Source organism: Watersipora subatra, chromosome 4 (assembly GCF_963576615.1).
Source record: "Watersipora subatra chromosome 4, tzWatSuba1.1, whole genome shotgun sequence".
Taxonomy (NCBI): domain Eukaryota; kingdom Metazoa; phylum Bryozoa; class Gymnolaemata; order Cheilostomatida; family Watersiporidae; genus Watersipora; species Watersipora subatra.
In genome coordinates, this window is record NC_088711.1 from 57,040,065 (window position 1) to 57,061,039 (window position 20,975).

The 20,975-nt window shown below is 36.1% G+C and overlaps 1 protein-coding gene and 1 long non-coding RNA gene across 3 annotated transcripts in view; one reads left to right on the top strand and one right to left on the bottom strand.

Moving 5' to 3' along the window:
* LOC137392825 (dual specificity testis-specific protein kinase 1-like) overlaps positions 1-17,073 on the bottom strand; it is a 34,139-nt gene extending 17,066 nt beyond the window's left edge. The window contains exons 1-3 of the mRNA XM_068079156.1: positions 17,000-17,073; positions 16,124-16,393; positions 12,680-12,801 (exon numbers count right to left, since the gene is read on the bottom strand). Coding sequence (XP_067935257.1) covers positions 12,680-12,801; positions 16,124-16,384 — 383 coding nt within the window. The 5' untranslated portion in view covers positions 16,385-16,393; positions 17,000-17,073. The remainder of the gene's footprint in view (positions 1-12,679; positions 12,802-16,123; positions 16,394-16,999) is intronic.
* LOC137394861 (uncharacterized) lies at positions 3,417-4,708 on the top strand. Of its 2 annotated transcripts, none has more exons than XR_010978395.1 (3): positions 3,417-3,592; positions 3,833-4,070; positions 4,226-4,708. It is a non-coding gene; the product is annotated as an uncharacterized lncRNA (long non-coding RNA). The 2 variants fall into 2 exon arrangements; XR_010978394.1 differs by having other exon boundaries at positions 3,854-4,070.
* Positions 17,074-20,975: the final 3,902 nt, after the last annotated feature.

The following is a 20,975-nucleotide window of genomic DNA, read 5'->3' on the forward strand; positions in this document are numbered from 1 at the left end:
GTGTTCGCAACAGCAAGGTGCATATCTGGATTGCCAGCGAGTGCTGCCAAACAAGCCAAAGCAAATCCTATGCACAGCAATTTTATAGTAGTTAGTTCTGTTGTTCTGTTCTTATTAAAATGGGTGTCGTGACTTTAAAAAATTGGAACGTTAAAAGCTCGCGATTGGTTAATTATATTATAATGCATCATTCATTCGCTTAAGTCATAGGAAACTCGTGCATGGACAAGAACTCCCACTATTTATCTACCATATCAAAAAACTATAATGTTACATAAACGAGTTGAGACACCGAACTGTGCTGCTCTTTGATTGGTCGATTATGTCACATGTTTATTATTCGAAACCAGCCAAAGTCAGGTGTATGCAAATCAATGAGAAGTTTAGACAAAATGGCGAGAAATAATCTTGCTGACATAATGGTTATCGGGTTGCGACGAGTCGAGTTCGACACAACAGAGCAACTATTTTTGCTTCTCTCGAGAGTGCGCGTGACATGAGTGATCCGCACAGATGGACCCAAACGGCAGCAACTTATGAATAAATGCAGCGGAAGGGAGTAAAGATAGACGAAAAGATCTGATAGACATGGGCAGCGACTGGCTTCATTACCTGCCTGTATTCATTCATTAGGACGGATGATGAGTGAATACTGTGTATAATTGCTCACTAATAATAACAAGCACTGAAATTGGTCAGACAGCCAGGCAACCCAGCCTACCTCATGCTGCCGCATGCAGCATCCTGCAGCATGTGGCAGGATGCCGCACAACTACCGCTTATCACTGCCCTTGCTCAATAGTATGTGGGAGGATACAAGGTTCACTGACAAACTAGGACCACATGCGCTAAAAGGTTCCTCTAGAAGTTCCTTGTTTCATCCTATAGGCTACTTATTAAAGAACATTGGTAAACAACATTCTTAAAGGGGTTATAACAAGTTCCCGGTTTCAGCAAAGAAGTCTAGTTTAACTTAATTGAAGTCTTTCAGATAAAAACAACAGAATAATCTTTATATGATTAAATACAAGAGAGTCATATCAATATCAAGTGACACGACTGAACACAATCCATCACTGATTGACCAGAACTATGATATCACGTCAATATCCTGAATAAATATGTCATTTTTCACCATGGGATTTAAATGAGAATTGTCCATACTGACAGGATAAGTATAGATTGAACAGATATATTTTGGTACAACTCTGAGCAATAGATATGCAATCAGGATACTATACCAGAATAACTGAATATCGTGCTGCAGCAGAGTGGTTCAAAGAATTCACAACAGCCGCTAACCACCAATTGTTAAAGTCATTTTACGCAATATTCCTTTCTGGAAAAAACTTAGACTCTCCGCACTATTCTCCGACCATTAATTGGTGACTACAGGAGTTCAGCAGACATCATCGACGATTAGCTGCAAATCGGACTGCTAGCCGATCGTAAGGCGTCAAGAAATCCCTTTTCGAAATGGTAAATGATTCAGTCTATGGTGGTTATATTTAGTTGTATTATTACTCTATATTGATATTTACTTGTTCAAGATGAACTTACACGAGGTTTAAGTAGATTTTATCAGAAAGTATCGGTATTTTTCTATTATTCGCAACTGCTTTTGATGATTGAGGTAATTTTGATGATATCCGACAACCACAATGTTTCCAGAATAAAATAGACAAAACTTGATCGTGATTAAAACGCGCAGAAGAAAAATACATGTGAAATGATATCACTAGTAGCTATCATTTCTATAGTTGATATTGGCTAATATGTTCAAGTTGCAGCGTTATACGTCTTTATTCTGTCAGCCTCTTTACAACTACAGATGCCATAGTCGCACTTTGGCTTGATCTGAGCCTTTTAACTACGATCACGTTTTATCGATTTTAATCTTGAAACATCTTGGCACCTCAAATCACCTCAAATATCAAAAACTATCAAAAATGATAGAGAAATACCGATACTTTCTGATAAAATTTACTAAAATTTTGTGTAAGTTCATCTGGAAGCTCATAAACCCTATAATCCCTGTAAACTCTCAATAGTAAACAGGATACAGCAATCAAAGAGCACAGAATAAATGTTTTTACTAACATTTCTTGTGTTTCTAGTGATTTATAGTAGCCAATGAAACATCCTTGTATAATGTTCTCATTGTTATGTTTGAAGCGTAAACCTCTACACACAATAAGAGTCTTTCAAATACCACTTCTAAAAATATGTTCCAGCGTGTCAGTAGAGGCAAGAGCTGGAGAATCTGCAGCTAGCTAGAACTGAAATCACAAGCTATTACAACTGTTACATCAAGTAGCCAGAGCAAACCGAATCGGCACACCTGACTGAGTATTTCCTGTGAGATAAAAAATCTTTGGCACATTCTTAGAGCGCACCAGCCATCCGGTGTCTACCATAACGAGCGTACCACTAGTAAACTGTTCCATGTAAGAATATAAAAATAATTGGCAGCATTATTTTCTTAAATTCGTTGAGGCCCACATGCTGTATTTATTTTCTAATCACAATAGAAAGACTGAATTTAAAGGAAGGCAAATGAACTAGTAAAAATAGCGTTGGTCAGTTATTCCGACAGAACGCAAGTGAACGTGTATTCACCAAAAGTTCCTAACCTTTATGGTAGGAATATAGCTACGCCATTCAAATAAAATTTTAAAAATTTATTAGTGACTCTCGTGCAATGAATTTTTTTTAATTTTGTCAAATTAGTAGCGCTATCAGAGGTCTACTAGTTGGCAGATCCCTAGACATTCTCTGGAACAACGGCACATGACACTGCTCTCGTATAGCGCCCCTATCTTCTGTTTACAAACATGTCTATCTATGTCAAGCGAGTTATGCACATTCTGTAAGCATAGTTAACAGTATACATATGCCCTCTGGTACTCTCACTATCGAATGTCACTGATAAACAAATACAATTTAGGCTAAAGATAATATTTGTAAAAAGGGAGGACATGCTGCAATTAACACTTCCGAAAATTGGCAACAGCCAATAGCAGCTCTAGAGTTAAAGATAACATCAGGACAGTGAACACGCTCAAAGAAATGTGCCTTTGGACCAGAGCCATACAATAGTCAGTCAGCCACATAGCAGAAAAGTGACTAGAAATAAAATTTCGTTTCTACTTAATTTAAACTAAGTTTTGTAACTAAAGAGTTATGTAAGGAAGTTTGTAGATTCTATTTCTTATAATTTGCCCCAAAATCTGTTGCACATTAAATAATTATTTGATTCAAGACATTGACATTTTATTAGCGTAGCCAGCGCAATCATCTTTATATAGAATCCATTGAAACGTGATACGGTTTGTTATGAACATTGACCAATGAGGATCGATTTCCGGAATAGGCAAACCGATGAAGATGCGTTAGGATTGATTGATGTTCTAAATGACTGCTATAATTGCTACTGTTGCTTGTTGCATTCATCTTGAGGGTAGCTCATCAAAGCCTGAAACTGTATCACGATTGACAACAGTTAAAATAATGCTCTAACAGATGGGCTGCTGTTTCTAAACAACCTGAACATTCACATCTAAAGAAGTCATCAACTGTTACATTATTAGAGGTACGATAAATTTTATTATTATTATTTGATGGTGTAGCTGCTGTATATATTAAATTAACAAACATACTATAAAAAATCTAGCAAATTTGTGAATTAGACAAATACAATTTGTTATTGTAAGTAGCAGCATGTGAATAACTGGCATGTAGAGACTGAAGGTTACATGGGCTGCTGCTGCTAATTATCTTTACATATTCATGTACTAGGCCTGTACCCAACAAAGCACTTATTTTTTCTTAGGAGTATACTTATGGTTACCAGAGCGTCCCATCTTCTGATGAGGAGAAAACTAAAAACTCTGAAAGTGAACCAACTGCCAAGCTTTTACGCTCTAGCTCAACTGTGAGGGCACGTCGACGAACCTCCGTTCTTGATCCTACTTGCATTATATGTCAAAGGTTGGAAAAGTTCATAAAATCTAAGCGTACTCACAAAAGGAAATCGGAAGCATTATCACAGACCCAAACTTTTACAGCGGGTAGGCCTATATTAATATAGTTATATTTTTTGTACTAATTCCTTGAAATTAATAGTTGCTCGAATCTCCATTAATTAATGTTTTACAGCCTTAACATTTTAATTAATTATTGTCAATTATCTTTTTCCATACTTTATTATTTAACTGGATTGTAGGGCTGCTGAAGAAAGCAGCTGAAATAAGAAATGATCATAGAATCTTGATGTATGTAAGAGACGCGGATCCTGTAGCCTCCGAGGTTCGATATCATGTCTTGTTATCAAACATACACCAACTTTCTTCACTATGAACCTAAGGGTGGAAGGTATTTTAAATACAATTAATCTATGTGATTAAAAAAACATTGCTTTTGGCATGCTCGTTACTAAATGAATTTTGTCACTTCTGTTTTTAGCATTCTTAAATGTATGTATTTTTCATTGTTATGTTAAATACTTGGTGTAAAATACTGGATGTCCTGTGTGCTGTGATAGTGACACTTCATTGTACTATAGCCACTTTGAACTACCAGCTTTGGTACATAAGGCGGGATATAAATACTTCCTTTACTTTTAATGTGAGGAGCCTACATTTAGGTGTCATTGTAACCAGCCAAAAACCAAGTTGTGTTTGTCCTAGTTACATGTGATTTTGGAACACTTACCTATAGGTGTTTAGTAGCTGTTTCATTTGAGATTGACTTACAAACTAGGTAGAAGATGTATTCATTCGGTGTGGAAATTGTAATTTTATGTAGCAATAAGCAAGTGTTCTGTGCTGTGTGCCTCATGCAGCACAAAATTTAGATTTTATTGTTTTATGCTTCAGGACATCAGCTAAGCTAAAGTATCAGCTAAAGCTTCGTAAGCAGTTTGACAGATTGGTCTTTTACAAGCCTGCAAACCGAACTCGATCTGAAATTGTCTATGCTGAAACTGCTTCACTGTCTGATATTGTGGCAGATGACAGTTTTCGACTCGCCAGATCATCAACAACCAGTGAAGACTCTGTAGACTGTAATCTTAGTCAGTCGATACCGTCTTCAGCATCCAATGTAAACAGAGAACTGTATTATAGTGGTCTACAAAGAAGAAATGTCATAGAAGATTCAAAGGAAAAATGTTTGGACAATGCACAGCATGTTTCCAGTGACTTTGAGGAGGACTTTGATAATTTTGATGATTAAGTAAATCTGTAATTGGGCTATTTTTCTAATTTTTTGTCAAATCTTCATCCAATTTTAGTCAACATCTATTATCTAAATATAGAATTCGGAGTTGTCCGTCTTGTATTACTTGCAGATAAGAAACAATTCTACTTTTGCTACAAAAGAGGTAAATCAACAGTACATGTTTGCATGATATAATTTTAAACATAACTTGATTGTTATGCACATATATTATAAAGATAGTAACAGCCTTTCTCAAAATATTTCTTTTTGGCACAATAGGGACAATTATTGCGAATTGGCCAAATTTTTGCGATAACAATTTTGGTAATAACTTGAAAACGTGCATAGAAATTTTGGGGCAAAAGTTTATAAACAAGTTCCTTATTATATAGAGAATGTTTTTCCACTATCAAACTTTAGTTTGACTAAAGTAGAAACGAAAATTTATTTCTAGTCACTTTTCTGTTATGTGGCTGACTGATTAAAAAGCAATGTATTTTTTAATAACAGAGATTAATTGTATTTAACATACCTTCCACCCTTAGGTTCATAGTGAAAAATGTTGATGTTTACAAACTTCCTACAAGTTTTTTTAATTTAATATATACAGCAGCTACACCATCAAATAATAATAATATAATTTATCTTACCTCTAATAATGTAACAGTTGATGACTTCTTTAGATGTGAATGTTCAGGTTGTTTAGAAACAGCAGCCCATCTGTTAGAGCATTATTTTATCTTGTTTACTTTAACTGTTGTCAATCGTGATACAGTTTCAGGTTTTGATGAGCTACCCTCAAGATGAATGCAACAAGCGTCAGTAGCAATTATAGCAGTCATTTAGATCATCAATCGCTCCTAACGCATCAATTACGACTTTTGCAAACTTTTATCAGTTTGCCGATTCCGGAAATTGATGCTCATTGGTCAATGTTCATAACAAACCGTATCACATTCCGATAGATTATATATAAATATTGTTGCGCCGGCTACGCTAATAAAATGTCAATGTCTTGAATCAAATAATTATTTAATGTGCAACAGATTTTGGGGCAAATTATAAGAAATGGAATTTACAAACTTCCTTACATAACTCTATAGTTACAAAACTTAGTTTAAATTAAGTAGAAACGAAACTGAACGATAAACTACCTTGGCTGACTGACTACAAGAGAGCACTTAAGCTTTACAAATGACTGCCATAAATAATGTGACAAAAGACTTGTAGCGAAAATGCCACGAATTGAGATGACAGCAGGTTTTGCGGTGGTTTAAACTGAACTGATCGTATTCTGGTAGATATGACTGTTTATTTTACTGATAGCCAGAATAGACCGTGAAGTCTACAAAAGTACATGTCACAATAAAACTACAGTGTAAAGTATAATAACATAAAACAAACATTATATAATTGACATGAAAGTCACATTAAAACAAAAGCATTCAATTTAGTCAAATAAAATACATATAGGTATATAATAAAACTGACCTTTTGCCTCCGTAGGCCTGCTAGTCTCTCACTTATAATTTTGTCACTTATTGATAATAAAACTTTTTGTGCTGGGTTACTTGCTGCCCACAGCACTAAAACTGCTACTGCGTGGCTAATCTGAAACTGGCGTATATATATGTAAAAGCAAATATGAGTCAGCACGTACAATGTCACCATTAGGGAAACCAGTGGAAGTCGTTTAGAAAAACCGTTTCCAGTGCGGCAGCATGAGTATGTTTTAATAAGCAGTGTAATTATGGCATAACTGATATTTTAATGTGTTTCGGCAAGGTTAATAGGTTTCATGCGTGGCCCGGTGGTGGCAGCGAACTATAGACATTACAATGAACTGTAATTTGTGAGTGCATAGGAAATGGTACTACTAGCTGACTTTACACTTCACACTCCCACCTAAATTTGCATTAAATTTAAGATGAAGGGTGTTCAAGTTTTGTTTTGTATTATGTAAATATAATTGACCAGTAATATGAATTCACTATTTAAGTTGCATATGATCATACGATAAAATGGACTATAAGCAATTGAATAAGTGTACTAGATAACATTCTTAAGGTGACACAAGCAGGATCAGTTTCTGTACTGGTCTATCTATAACCTTTCTATTGTCGATAGGTTTTCCCTTAGCGTCCAGATCTGGTGTTGCAAGCATTACTGTCGCTTTTCTCACTCGTGAGTCAGATCCGAAATGTAAGGCAACTATCTTTCCAGTTGACCAAAAGTTCCTGGGCTGGTTTTCGTCTATGATCAAAACAACATCTCCCACCTTGAGGTTTGGCTGCGGATGCTGCCATTTACTTCTCATCTCTATTTTGCTTAAATATTGACTGTTCCACATTTCCCAGAATTCTTGTGCTAGCTGTTGGGTTTTCCTATGCATGTGCCTTCCATATAGCTCATCCGATGTGAATTCTCCTGGGGGTGGTAAAATATTCTGAGATTTGCCCGTCAGTAAATGGTTGATCGTTATAACTGGTTCGGTGTCCATTGCACTTATGGTTGAGACAGGCCTGTTGTTTATAGCTGCTGTAATTTCCATGAAGGCTGTATGCAAAATTTCTGTGGTTAGTCGTCCGGAATACTTTGGAGTCATGCTGTTGAGGATACTTCGGATCGTGTGTATTTGCTTTTCCGGCAAGCTGTTCATTTGGTCAGGCCTAGATAGCAGTTCTTCATTGAGACTTCCGTTTCCATACCTTACACGGGCATCAAATACAACTCGAAGACTTTGCTTTTTAGGATGAAATACAGCGAAATGTGGTAAATACCATTTCTGCCCTTCGAGTGTGCTTCTATCAGGCACAGGTTCTGCGTGTCCACTGTTTATCATATCCTGCATAAACTTGCAGTACTCACTCTTTAGAGTGGCATCATCCTGCAATCTTTTGATGAGCTGTTTAAGTCTTTTCAAGGCTTGAGACCTGTTGTTTGGCATGTATGGAGTAGTAGTAAAAGGTAATGGTAATGAAAGTGAACCATCTTCTGTTGTTTTAGTTCCACTTTCTAGTATTTTGAGGAAGGTCATGTCATTTTGCGACATCTTTCTTTGATCGCTTATGTCATAAAACTCGTCGCTTTGTGTGGCGAAACAGCTCAATGGGAGTGCATCAGCGCTTGGATTTCCTCCACATAGTGTCCAACCTAAAACTGTTCTCATAGCAAACGGCTCTGACGCATCTGCAATTATCGACTCATGTGGTGCTAATAGGTGAGCATTGTCTCGTCCAATCAGCATGTCTACGGCAAGGTCCAGCTTTGGTGAGATGAGGTGGGCGATATGACTCAAATGAGGTATGGATTTGGCTACCTTTTCGGTTGGTATTTGGTTCTCATTGTGAGGTATAGTTTTTTGCTCTAGCGCAACAATTGCAAAACTAGAGTTATCTGCTGCTGGTCCAGTTCCTTTAATGGAGAACTTATACTTCTTTCTGTACCTAGTTTCTTCTCCTGCCAAAGTACATATTGTAACCTTTTCTGGTTCACCATAAGATTTGAGCTTTATCTGATCTACAGCATTTTCTGTGATATATGTTGTGTCAGATCCATTGTCTAGTAACGCATAGACTGTCATTTCACGTCCATTTCCTGATAAGATCGTTACTGGAAGAAGCATACTTAGTAGTCCGATTTGGTTGGGTTGTTTAGCCATAGCCACAATATGTTGCTTAGATGGTTGAGTTGAGTCTTTAGGGCTTGCTTGCGAGCTCTGAGCTACGGGCATTTTTTCTGTTTTGTTGTACTGCTGAGGCTTTTCACTTTCCCAATCGCTGCGTGATTTATGGAGACAATCTGGATGTGAACGTTTACAGACCTTGCACTTCCACCGATTAGAGCATTCATTGTGTTTGTGATTACCCTTTCCACAATGGAAACAGAGGTGATTTTCCTTAAAGAACTGTAAGGCTTCTTCGTATGTGGCCTTGACAAGCAAATTACACTGGGCTGTATGGTGATTGTATTGATCACACTTCTTGCAATACTTGGTCGATTGTTCTGTTGTCATGCTTTTCCTGTCTTTCGATGTTGAAGCTTGCAATGTTTGCAACTGCTTCGAATTTGCTCTTCTATTTAGCTCCGAAAACTTGTCACTGCGTGTACTTTCTTTGGTTCCCAAGATGTTAGCTGTTGAAGCTTCCTCATTAATGAACTCCTTGAATACGCTGAAGGGAGGGTAGTCATCGTGGTCTTTTTCATACTTACGTATTTGGTACTTCCACTTGATCTTTAACCAGTCAGGCAGCTTCTCGAGCATTTCTTCGTTGCTTTCAGATTCATCAAGACTGTTCAAATGTGAGACTGTTTGTTTTGCGCTAAGTAAATGACTGAGAAAGTCTGCAAACTGTTGCAATGCTTGACCATCCCTGTTTCCTATTTTAGGCCAATCTTTGAGTTTTTTCTTCAGATGACGAGCTATGTTCACCTTTTTCCCAAATCGTTCTTGTAAGAGTTTTCTTGCTTCAGTATACGAATTTAATGAGTCATCCAGCAAAAAGCCTTCAACACATCGGCGGGCATCGCCACTGATAAACTTCTTGAGTATGCGCATCTTTCTAGCACTTGTTGTGATGCCTTCTGCGTCGAGAAATTCATCAAAATCGGATTCCCAATCTCTAAACTTCATCGGGTCGCCGTAGAAGATTGTCGGTTCAACTATAGTACGTTTTGTAATTTTGACTGCTTCTGTGATGGAGTTTGTTAGTCGTTCTAGAGCACCGTACTCCTGACTCGTGCTTGTGAGCTTTGGTGTCGATTCCTGTGAGAGGCGATTGCTTGCGTGTTGTGTTGGCGACGACTTCACAACTGACCTAGAGAGAACTGGCTGCTCATTTAAACTTCGAGAAGGAGATTGCATATCAATGGTTGTTGGCATCTCCACTTCTGCTGATTGGTCAAGTTCAACACTGAGTGGTTGACTAGTAACTCTTCTCAGTGTTGGGTTTAACCGTTCTTGAAATGCTCTTCTTGCTTCTGCTTGCCTCTTCCTTTGCTCCTCCAGCATTGCTAGCCGTCTCTCCATCTCTTGCTCTATTAAAGCTTTCTCCTCCTCTTCCTTAGCTTCGATCTCATCCAGAAGCGCATTTAATGATGCAACATTTTCTTCTTGCTCGCTGCGATAAATTGCTCTCAGGTTTTCAACTTGTTCATCTGTTTTATTATTACACAGAGTATAAAATTCTTCACAAAGCAATTGTATTTCACTACCATCATCTTTCTCAAGGTGAGACAAATAGGTATACAATGCATCATAATCAGTTCTGTCTATGCTAGAAAAACTCTTTTCAAAAGAATCTAGCTTTGAGCTAATCACACTGATTATTTCTGTCTTTAGTTGGCTGGCTTTATTCTGTTTACTTTTTTCAGATGGCTTTCTATAGCTTCGCTGTTTTACAACATCTATACTGCTCAAATGTGTCGTACTTTGTTCACTAGCTGCCATGCTTACAGATGGTGCCTCTGCACTTTCTGTTTCAGTTACATTTTCAAAAGAATTTGTGGCATGATTTTCTTCATCAGCCATCGTTACTCAACACGGTGGCACACCAAATATTATGTGTAAAATCAAAGTTTCTAATAGCTGTGATGAGTATTGCACCTGGTTAATTAGGCTACTGCTGCTGCCAAACCTGCACGATATTACCCACAATGCCGCGGCAGCAAACCACAAAATATGTAAGGATTGCGATGAGTTTGTGCCAATATTAATAGCCTATTAATTCATCTCACGCGCAAGCGACAATAGAACGGCTGACTAAACTTCTTCCACCGTAACCACAAACGCTGGTGACACTCTAGCTGCTTTTAACAATTAACGAACACAAATTTTCATGTAACTGCCTTTCAGATTAGCCAGCACGGTTTACAATATGATTCTAAATAAATCAAAACCAAATTGTCTAAACAAAGACTGATAGCAAGCTTGTTCCAAGTTACTAAAACTGGAGTTGATTGCAAGTTTGAAAGGAAAGCTTGCAAAAACACTGATTGAAAAATAAGAATAGAAGTAAATTGCTTATCTGTTCCTGTTGAGGAGAGTTGGGATGCTGTGGTTTTCTGCTGATGCAATAGGTAACTGCCTTTTGCTGAGTTGACTGCTTTAAGACGATAATTTCCTGTACTGATAAATGTTACGTATGCTGATTCTCTTGATATACTGATCGACTGCTGTGGTTCTTTCGTTCCACGAATAACTGATTGTTCAACAATTCTAACGATATGTCTCTTACGTTGAATAGCTGACTGTTTTCTGATGATCCAGAAGATTTGTTGCTTCTGTGCTGATTTACTGATTGTTTCTTATTCCACCATAGGATAAGACTTCACTGTACCACCATAGGATAAGACTTCACTGTACCACCATAGGATAAGACTTCACTGTAGCGAAAATGCCACGAATTGAGATGACAGCAGGTTTTGCGGTGGTTTAAACTGAACTGATCGTATTCTGGTAGATATGACTGTTTATTTTACTGATAGCCAGAATAGACCGTGAAGTCTACAAAAGTACATGTCACAATAAAACTACAGTGTAAAGTATAATAACATAAAACAAACATTATATAATTGACATGAAAGTCACATTAAAACAAAAGCATTCAATTTAGTCAAATAAAATACATATAGGTATATAATAAAACTGACCTTTTGCCTCCGTAGGCCTGCTAGTCTCTCACTTATAATTTTGTCACTTATTGATAATAAAACTTTTTGTGCTGGGTTACTTGCTGCCCACAGCACTAAAACTGCTACTGCGTGGCTAATCTGAAACTGGCGTATATATATGTAAAAGCAAATATGAGTCAGCACGTACAATGTCACCATTAGGGAAACCAGTGGAAGTCGTTTAGAAAAACCGTTTCCAGTGCGGCAGCATGAGTATGTTTTAATAAGCAGTGTAATTATGGCATAACTGATATTTTAATGTGTTTCGGCAAGGTTAATAGGTTTCATGCGTGGCCCGGTGGTGGCAGCGAACTATAGACATTACAATGAACTGTAATTTGTGAGTGCATAGGAAATGGTACTACTAGCTGACTTTACACTTCACAAGACTCAAAGGAAAAGACTAAGATAAACAAGAAGAGTGTATGTTAAAGACGCAAACTGTGATGATGTTCCTACCTCCCAAAGGAAAGAACATTATACCAAATTCAAAGCTAAATTACTACTAGGAATATATAAACAAAATTTTAAACTATGCGTTATGCCAAATACAAACAATAAAAAGTGAGTCGATATTGCTATAATTACCAAATTATACCTAAGTTACCCGCAAAAACATTTAATAGCGCTTGATAGAAGCATTTAGTAATGTTTTCACTTCTCTCAGCTATCACACCTCGGCACTGTAAGCTTCACCCCAATTTAACATCAGGTGTGCTCGGCACTCAATGCCCACAAACTGTCATGTCAATGAAACAAGACCTGCAAGCTCTAAACATGCACTTACTTAAGGATGTTGGGATGAGATAGTCGGTTCATCAGCTGCACTTCCCTCAAAACATTCCTTCTGTTCTCCTCGTTCGTGTTCACCTTCAGCACCATCACTTCTCCTGTCACCATGTGTGTCACCTGCAGACATATGTCGGAGAGCACTCTTGTACGTGGCCTAACATCGAGTTATGTGGTGCAAGGTGTATGGTTACACTATTCCATACCATCAAAAGTGATTGCTCATAGAACAAATTTTCATTTGACAGAAGAGTATTGAGTCAGAAAGATAGACGATATATATATAAAATTGTTTCCTCAACTGGTTAACCCCTATGGGTGGTAATTTCTGCTCTAACTCAGGTCTCCTACCAGAGACCTGGGAGTTTGAGCACTCACCTCAAGATCTTAGCTGTTCCCAATAGCGAATTTTTCCACAACTCACCTGAGTTGATTGCTGTCGGTATTTGGGCAAGCCACATTTTATGCGCTGGTCTTATTGCACCCAGTGCCCCAATGACTATTGGGATTACAGTTGTTCTTACATCCCAGCATTTTTCAATCTCTTCTCCAAGAGGGAGATATATATATATATATATATATATACAGATAATGGTTGAGACTTCACTGATATAGTGCTCAAGGTGGTCCACCGAGCCTGTATAAGTACAAAGACGGAAAAAGATTTTAGCAACAGTTTATGACTAAAAGTTTCATACTGCATGCAGTAATCATCAGATGCTAATGTGAAGTGACTTCACATTAGCATCTGATGATTACTGCATGCAGTATGAAACTTTTAGTCATAAACTGTTGCTAAAATCTTTTTCCGTCTTTGTACTTATATATATATATATATATATATATATATATATATATATATGTATATACACATATATAATATATATATGTCTGTATCACGCAAAAGGTGTTTAAAGTAACACCTTTTCTATTTCAGCGGGAAGTTAACAAGACAGTAAAACAGACAGAGAATTAACGCATAGCAAGACCATTTTGTTTTGTCAGTTTGCTCTGTGATATAAATAGCAGATCCTACAGAGAGAGTCAAGTAGAGTGTGACAGGCCAAAAAACGCCCACAAGCTTTCGGATGACAATTCGAGGACTCTGGAATTCCTAAATCTTGCATAAAACATCGTTCAACATTAGTCTGTTATTGATCGGCCAGTGTGACGCATTCAACTGTGACAGGAATCGAAATTCTTAGGACAAAAGCACACGCTATCAAATTTTAGCACACACTATCAAATTTTGTATCCCTCTTTTCACTTCTGTATATAGAGTGAGCTCTCCTTACTTCACACTCAGTTTAATCCCTTCCTGCATCATGGAATTTTTAATAGCCACATTTCTAATAAGAGTGACAGTAGTGAAAGTGATGAGAGTCAAAAGTGAGAGGAAGGGATGGTATAAACATACATTTGACAACAGCGAGCTATTAAGACTGACACACATTTGAGGAGGAAGGCAAAGTATGACAGTAAATGCCCTAGGAGGCACACCAGAGGCAGCAAACACATGCTTATCGTTCGACCTTGCCACATACAAATTTATCTTTATTATGATGATTGTAAAATAAGTTGTATAATTTTTAATAGTCATGTTTAGTAATTTTACTAGTAAAAAATATCACAAGTCGAGAAACTTCCATAAAGTGTATTTTGTGATTAATATAAAAATATACTCACCGACACTCAGGTAGCCAATCACAACAAAGCAGCAGCCGTAAATACCAAGTATTCCTACTAAACGCAAATATGTTAGTTTTCACTGCTAGTCTTAGCCGGATTTGCCAGCAATTGACTCGATATTTCTCAACAAAACTAGTTTTGCAAGACAAACATTGCTGGACTAGCTTGTGGTTTCTCAAAAACAACTCCGGTGAAGTTTATTCACAAAAATCATTTAAACTTCAGGATCTAGTCTCAGCATATTCCCCACCATAAAAAAGAAAAACAAAAAAAATGAAACCTCAGATAAAGTGAGGTCACATGCTTCCCACAAATTGGCTGAAAACTTACAAAATAATGCATGTAAAAAGTGGGGTGGGGTGACACCACTTAGCTGCTGTTCACTTTACCAGCTCGGCTATTCTGACTAGACAGATAATATGACACTAGAATGTAAGAAACTATGATAACGCTCAATTACACACTAAATAAACAAAATGCGTTGAATTCGGAAGAATACAGGTATTATCAAGCTTATGAATATAAAAATGTCCTTCATTGATATCACAGCTAGAATAAGCATGACTCAAATGCCCTTATTACAAATAACAACTTCCTCTAGGTTGCTGCTTATGTCTTGCATGTCGTACTCTGAATGCTGACATCCATAGATGTTCTCATAAAGCAATACGATGTCGGATGCTGATGGGTTATCATAAGTGTATAAACCTGGTGTGTCAGACAGGAAACCTAGCCCTTTCAAGAAAAGCTTCAATAGCCTGTTTTCTGTTTGCTAATGATAAATGTTGAAGGCCCATATAAAAATTGTGAATTGCCCTTCGACATTCTTTACCCGCATGCAGAAATGATTTTAATAATTTCCTATGCGGTGTTGTATTTCAAGCAGTGTCTTTTTTGTGAGAAGACATCACAGGTGATAGAACATACATGTATTAGCTAGCATTTAGCAAAGAGTGTTTGTGTTATCTGCTGAAAACATGTTTTATGAGCAGTCACTAAACTAACACATTTTTGCTTATATCAGGTTATAACTTATTTTATTATTCCAAAATGGTGATTCAGCAAGAAATAGCAACAAATAATACAATCAATATTTCGAAACTTGTACTGACGCATCATGTACAATAAATTAACAGCTTCCGTACTGACAGCATATAGATATATACATATGTACATATATAGAGCGAATTTGCTGGTAAATCGGCAGACGCATATGCCGAGGTTGATGCTAACAATGACCATGCGTTAAACAGTGTTAAACATGTTTAATATCTTCCCATGTCCCTTTGTTGCGCTTGGCCAACTGACTGTCGGAGAGATTGTTTTAAAATGAAATCTGAACCACGTCAAAAAAGGCATTGTGGTTTATAAGAAATAAAAATGGAGGCGATCCCGGAAAAGTCCCTTAAAAAGAATACAAATCATTTAAAAAATAAAACTATTAAAAATTTATGCTAAAAATATACAATTTATATTAGAAGTGCAATAATGGAGATTGATATACATCTATAAATGCGAAAGACAAAATTTTTATTACACTTAGCACCATAAGTGCAGTGTGTAGAGCATTTACTGCAAGGTATAGCTTTTCATGTCAAACCACTTATATCGCTACCAGTGTGCTTACGTCTTAAGGTTTCCTGTGATATGTAGGATTTCATGCACTTGTATGCATCCGTACTTGCAAGTAAATTTGGATTAAAATTGTCTAGATCTTAAAGTGCGGAATGAGTTTAAATGAACAATGAAATACCTTGTACACTTCTGAGAAAAAGCCATTGCCCAGTTGCTCCATTAGAAAATCATCTTTTCGGTAAAGAGTGAGCAGAGCATGACGCAAAGCTTGGCATGTAGATGGAGTTCTGCGTCGGGAATGAGAAGAGCAGTAGCCATCATCAAGATCTGGTGTGGAAACTGATCTCTGCCGACTAGATGGGACTAATAAGCCAGAGCTATCCATATTAGAACTCATCGCCGTGTATTTGAGAGCTCCAGATTTCTCAGAAGAATCCATAACAACATTCTATACATATGATAAAAATATGTAATAAACCACTAAAAGCATTTACGGCTATAAGTAACAATACTATATTGCCTAGTTTTGTTGATCTAGTAAATTCGTAATAATTACTACTGTAGAGGTATCGGCGGCCTTGGACAAGTTTTAGGTTTATAAGACCTTACAAAGTTATAAGCTATTCAAAGAGTCAAAAACCTACTACAAATGAATCCAGATATATAATTGGCTAAAAGACAAATAGAATATGGAAACAGGCTTTACTGCCTGTACATCTGTTATACACCGAAAAGTCATTATCCCTCTACAAACATGTGTTTGTAACAGTTAAACAATATCTGATTAACAATATAGATATCCAAAAATGTTATACTCACGCAGATGACATAGTTCTAATAATCTGTTAATGTATTTTAGATTAGCTTTAAGTATATTTTAAATCGAATTAATTTAAAAAACATTCCAGCTTTAAATGTATTTTAAATCAAATTAACTTAAAAACAGCTTGAACATATGTTTTTAATCTGTGTCATTTTTTGCGATTAGATCGTGTCAATAAATAAATAAAATGTTAAAAATGTAACAGTATCAGATTGAAATGTTTGCTCCTACCTTTGAGGAACAGGCAATGGAACCTGTTACAGTGGAGCAGCAAATATAAGCGCGTTCTATACAACGAACTAAACCGTTATGATATTCTCTAAGATAAGAGTTGTTGTAGTCCGATATCATGAAGGACGCTGCCGCTGAACTAACGATTAGTCATGACGGTAACTCTATTAAAGTGAAGGTTCATTCTAAGGCTACAAGGACTTGAAATTCGGAACCGTGGAGCATGGACGTAGTTTCGTTTTGTTATGCAGGATTGGCATGATTCATTGAGATAAACGATTGGATCTACGAAAATAAACTCGTGCTATGAAAGCAAAACCGGCTACCTTATCGATTGTTCGCTCTTGTCACAAAAATGAGTAAACAACTCTTTATTGAGTTCAAAAACGTATTTCCCCCTACAAGTAGATACCAACATGAAGATAGATTTTGGTTTGCGGGTGCAAAAAAACCATTACACTTTTCTGTGAGCCCTCATATATTTAAATGTGCAATTGTAATAAAAGTAGTTGCAATAAGTTTTGGTAGATCTGCTGCAACAGAGTCATGTTTTCTAGATTGCTTTTTATATAAGTAATCTGATGCTCGTGTGTCTCTGACTATTACATCATTTTTTTAATAACAGCCAATCAAATACATGCAAAGTATAATCTAACATACGTTTAACCAATACATTTTTTGCTGTGTAGCAAAATGAAATATAAATCAATCGCATAAAGCAATTAAATTTTTTCTGTTCAAATACATGTATGCTTGCTTGCTACGTAGCTTTCTGTGCAACTTTCTGCACATAATTCATTTAAATTTTTAGTATTAAACTTTGATTGCCTGGTCATTTTGTAAATAAGCTAAAAATACTCCATATTTTGTTTCACTGCTTTATTTTTCATAAATGCTTGAGATTATTTTCAATCAATGGCTTTTTGATGAAATTATCAGTTTTAGCACAAGAGGAGCCTTTTTCCATTTAACAAAACAGTAGATGGAGTATGAGTAAGACATGTTGGACTATTTTATTACAATAAACATGCTTGTATTCAATAATAAAGTTATTAGTATGCTTTGAAATGTGTTAAAGCACAACAGAGATTTAACACTTGTGTAAAGCAGCTGGGTAGTTTAACCTTCAACTAATTAACTTGCACCCAAAACATTAACATAATATAATACAATATAATATATTGTTTGAAATGTAGTCTCATAATGAAACTGTGAGCCAGTTGAAATAGTACATGTTTATGCGGTATTCAAGCTTATTAGTAATGGTAATTAGTGAAAATGGCAAAAAAAAGAAAAATTATATGCAAAGGGTGCCAACAAAAACTTCTTTGCTTGAATTTATAGGGTTGTGCAATAATGCTTGGATGACACAATAATGTCGTTGAATTCTTGGTAGGTATTCAAAAGGAGAGTGAATTCAGTTCCATATGCCTAAGTAAATTGACAATGCATAACAATTGGTCAGACAGTCAGACCACCAGCCTACCACCTGTTGTTGCTTACCACTGCTCTTGTTCAAATGTGTTTGTGAAGATACAAAGGGTTCTTCTAGAATGTTCCTTGTTCGAAGCTCTACGCTACTCATAAAAAACTAATTGTAAACAACATTCTTAAAAGGATTATAACAAGTTCTCGTGTTCACTAAAAAATGTAGTTTATCTAATTTAAAGTTTTCCAGATAAAAACAACAAAACAATCGTTCAATAAATAAATACAAAAGAGTCATATCAATATCAAGTGACACGGCTAAACAAAATTCATCAATGATTGACCAGAACTATGATACCAGATTAATATCCTTAATAAATTTCAGGATATTTTTCACCATGGGAGTTAGATGAAAATTGTTCACACAGACATGATAAGTATAGTTTGAACAGATAAAATATATTTTAGTACAATTCTCAGCAAAAGATATGCAATCAGGATGCTACCTACATGTATCAGGCAAACATTAGTTTTGCAAATAACCCATTCAGAGTTATCCTCTCACTAATACAATAACACTTTCAGTTTGCTAATTGTGTTTGATAGCAATAACAAACAGAACAGAGTGATTGATGCATCCTTAGCATACACAGTTTAATAAAGTACCTCTACTAACAAAACAAGTCAAGACGGAATGCAAGAGTTAGTTTCTGAAATTATAGTTGAGTGAGAACAAGGCGAGCTGTTTAGAGAATTACTCCAATAGATTCTTCAGAATAGTTGATAGATGTAATAAAAAAACTATTATAAGAGTATTACAGTAGCTGCTATAAGTGGAAGGAAAGCAACACAATTCAAGTGAATTTAAGTTTTTTAACTACATTTGCATTGATAGCATACCATAGCTGTAAAGAGTTTTTTAAATGACTAAACTTTATCGATGTTACACTTGCTCTCAACAGTGTCTTATTGGGAGAACATGAGTAGTACATAGGTAGAGTACATAGCTTTAGTACACAAGTAGATTAGTAGACAGATTTGAGATCCTGTAGCTCTCATAAGTAAGAAACTGCAACAGCTTTAAAATAGTAGCTTTTGCAGAAATTATTTAAGTATTAAGAATAAAATTTCTGTTTTAAAAATTTATGCTTGTAATTCATGTTTAATAGTTACTAAATATATAGCACCAATATATAAAATTATAGCACCAATAGGACTATCAATGACTACTGACCAAAGTCAGCTAATATACCACTACATCTAGTTTGTCGTTCACTACGATTGAAGGATAGGATTTTGCAACACAGACAAGTACATCTGGTGATTGGTGCTGCGTACTCTTTTTATGACTTTAGTGAATTTATGAATCTCCTTACCAACCGTTCAATGCTATACACAAAATCTGATCAATAAATAGTTGATTAGCTTTCACGCTTTGGCCACTTTTGGAAAGAAGAAGTTGTTTGAAATATCTATGACAATAGTGAGAAAGTTGACATTAACTATTTTCTCACAAAGTATAAGTAAAAGCTAAACTGCCAACGTTTGCTATAGCCTCTTAAACTACTTTATGGCACCTCCTGAATTCTATCAAACCTCTTGTGGCATCCTTAAAATACCGTGAGACTGTGTCACTGCACCTACAATACCCTGTCAAGCTATTCAACTAATAGCACCTGGATGAACTTGCTTTGTAGTGACCCCATTTTCAGATAATAACAGATGAAACAACTATTAACATGTACCTGTTCTTTATTGATATTTTGGCGAGGCTTGCCACCATCTTAAGCGGATTAATGATTGACTGGCAGAAGGAATTCTATTGTCAAAGCTGGACATTCAAAACTTTAGTTCATTCCAAAAAACTGTTTAATAACACCAGATTCCATAGCAGTATTGAGTTTGCAGTAAACCTAAAAATCATAAAAGATGACGAGAGTCATGGGGGAACAACTCCTTCTATTAGGCCAGGCTGAAAGAAGGCATTTATTCTGATGGTTAGTTAGTTATTCTGGTTTATTAGAAAAAATATTCTAAAATTACAACATATTTCCAATAAATAATAAATAAATACCTTTATTTGCAAGGCAAGTAAAGTTAGAGTTATTTGATGCCAACTACACATGCACATTTGCTCCCATTACAAAATTCTTTGAATTAATTGATGCAGTAATTTCTCGGCTTTCAGATAATATAAAATTTACTGCTTTCAAAATATTAGTTCCAGATCTATGAAGTGCAACATGCGTAAATGATGGGACACTTTGTGATGTCCCATTGCACTTCATCGATCTGGAACTACTTGCGACTGCGAAAAACTTGTAAAGTCAGTATATAGCAAAATGATGTAATTGGTCAGTTTGACCAATAGCTGTAAAGCTCTACTTTGCCCGCTTATGTAATATAACTACTGCTGCAGTTTGTGAAGCAGGGCAGCTTGTGTTTGGCTTTTGAAAAAAACACAGGATATTATTACTATAATAAAATCATTTATTCATTAGAGAAATATTACTTCCAACCGTTATTAAAAGACTAGCAACAAGCTCGG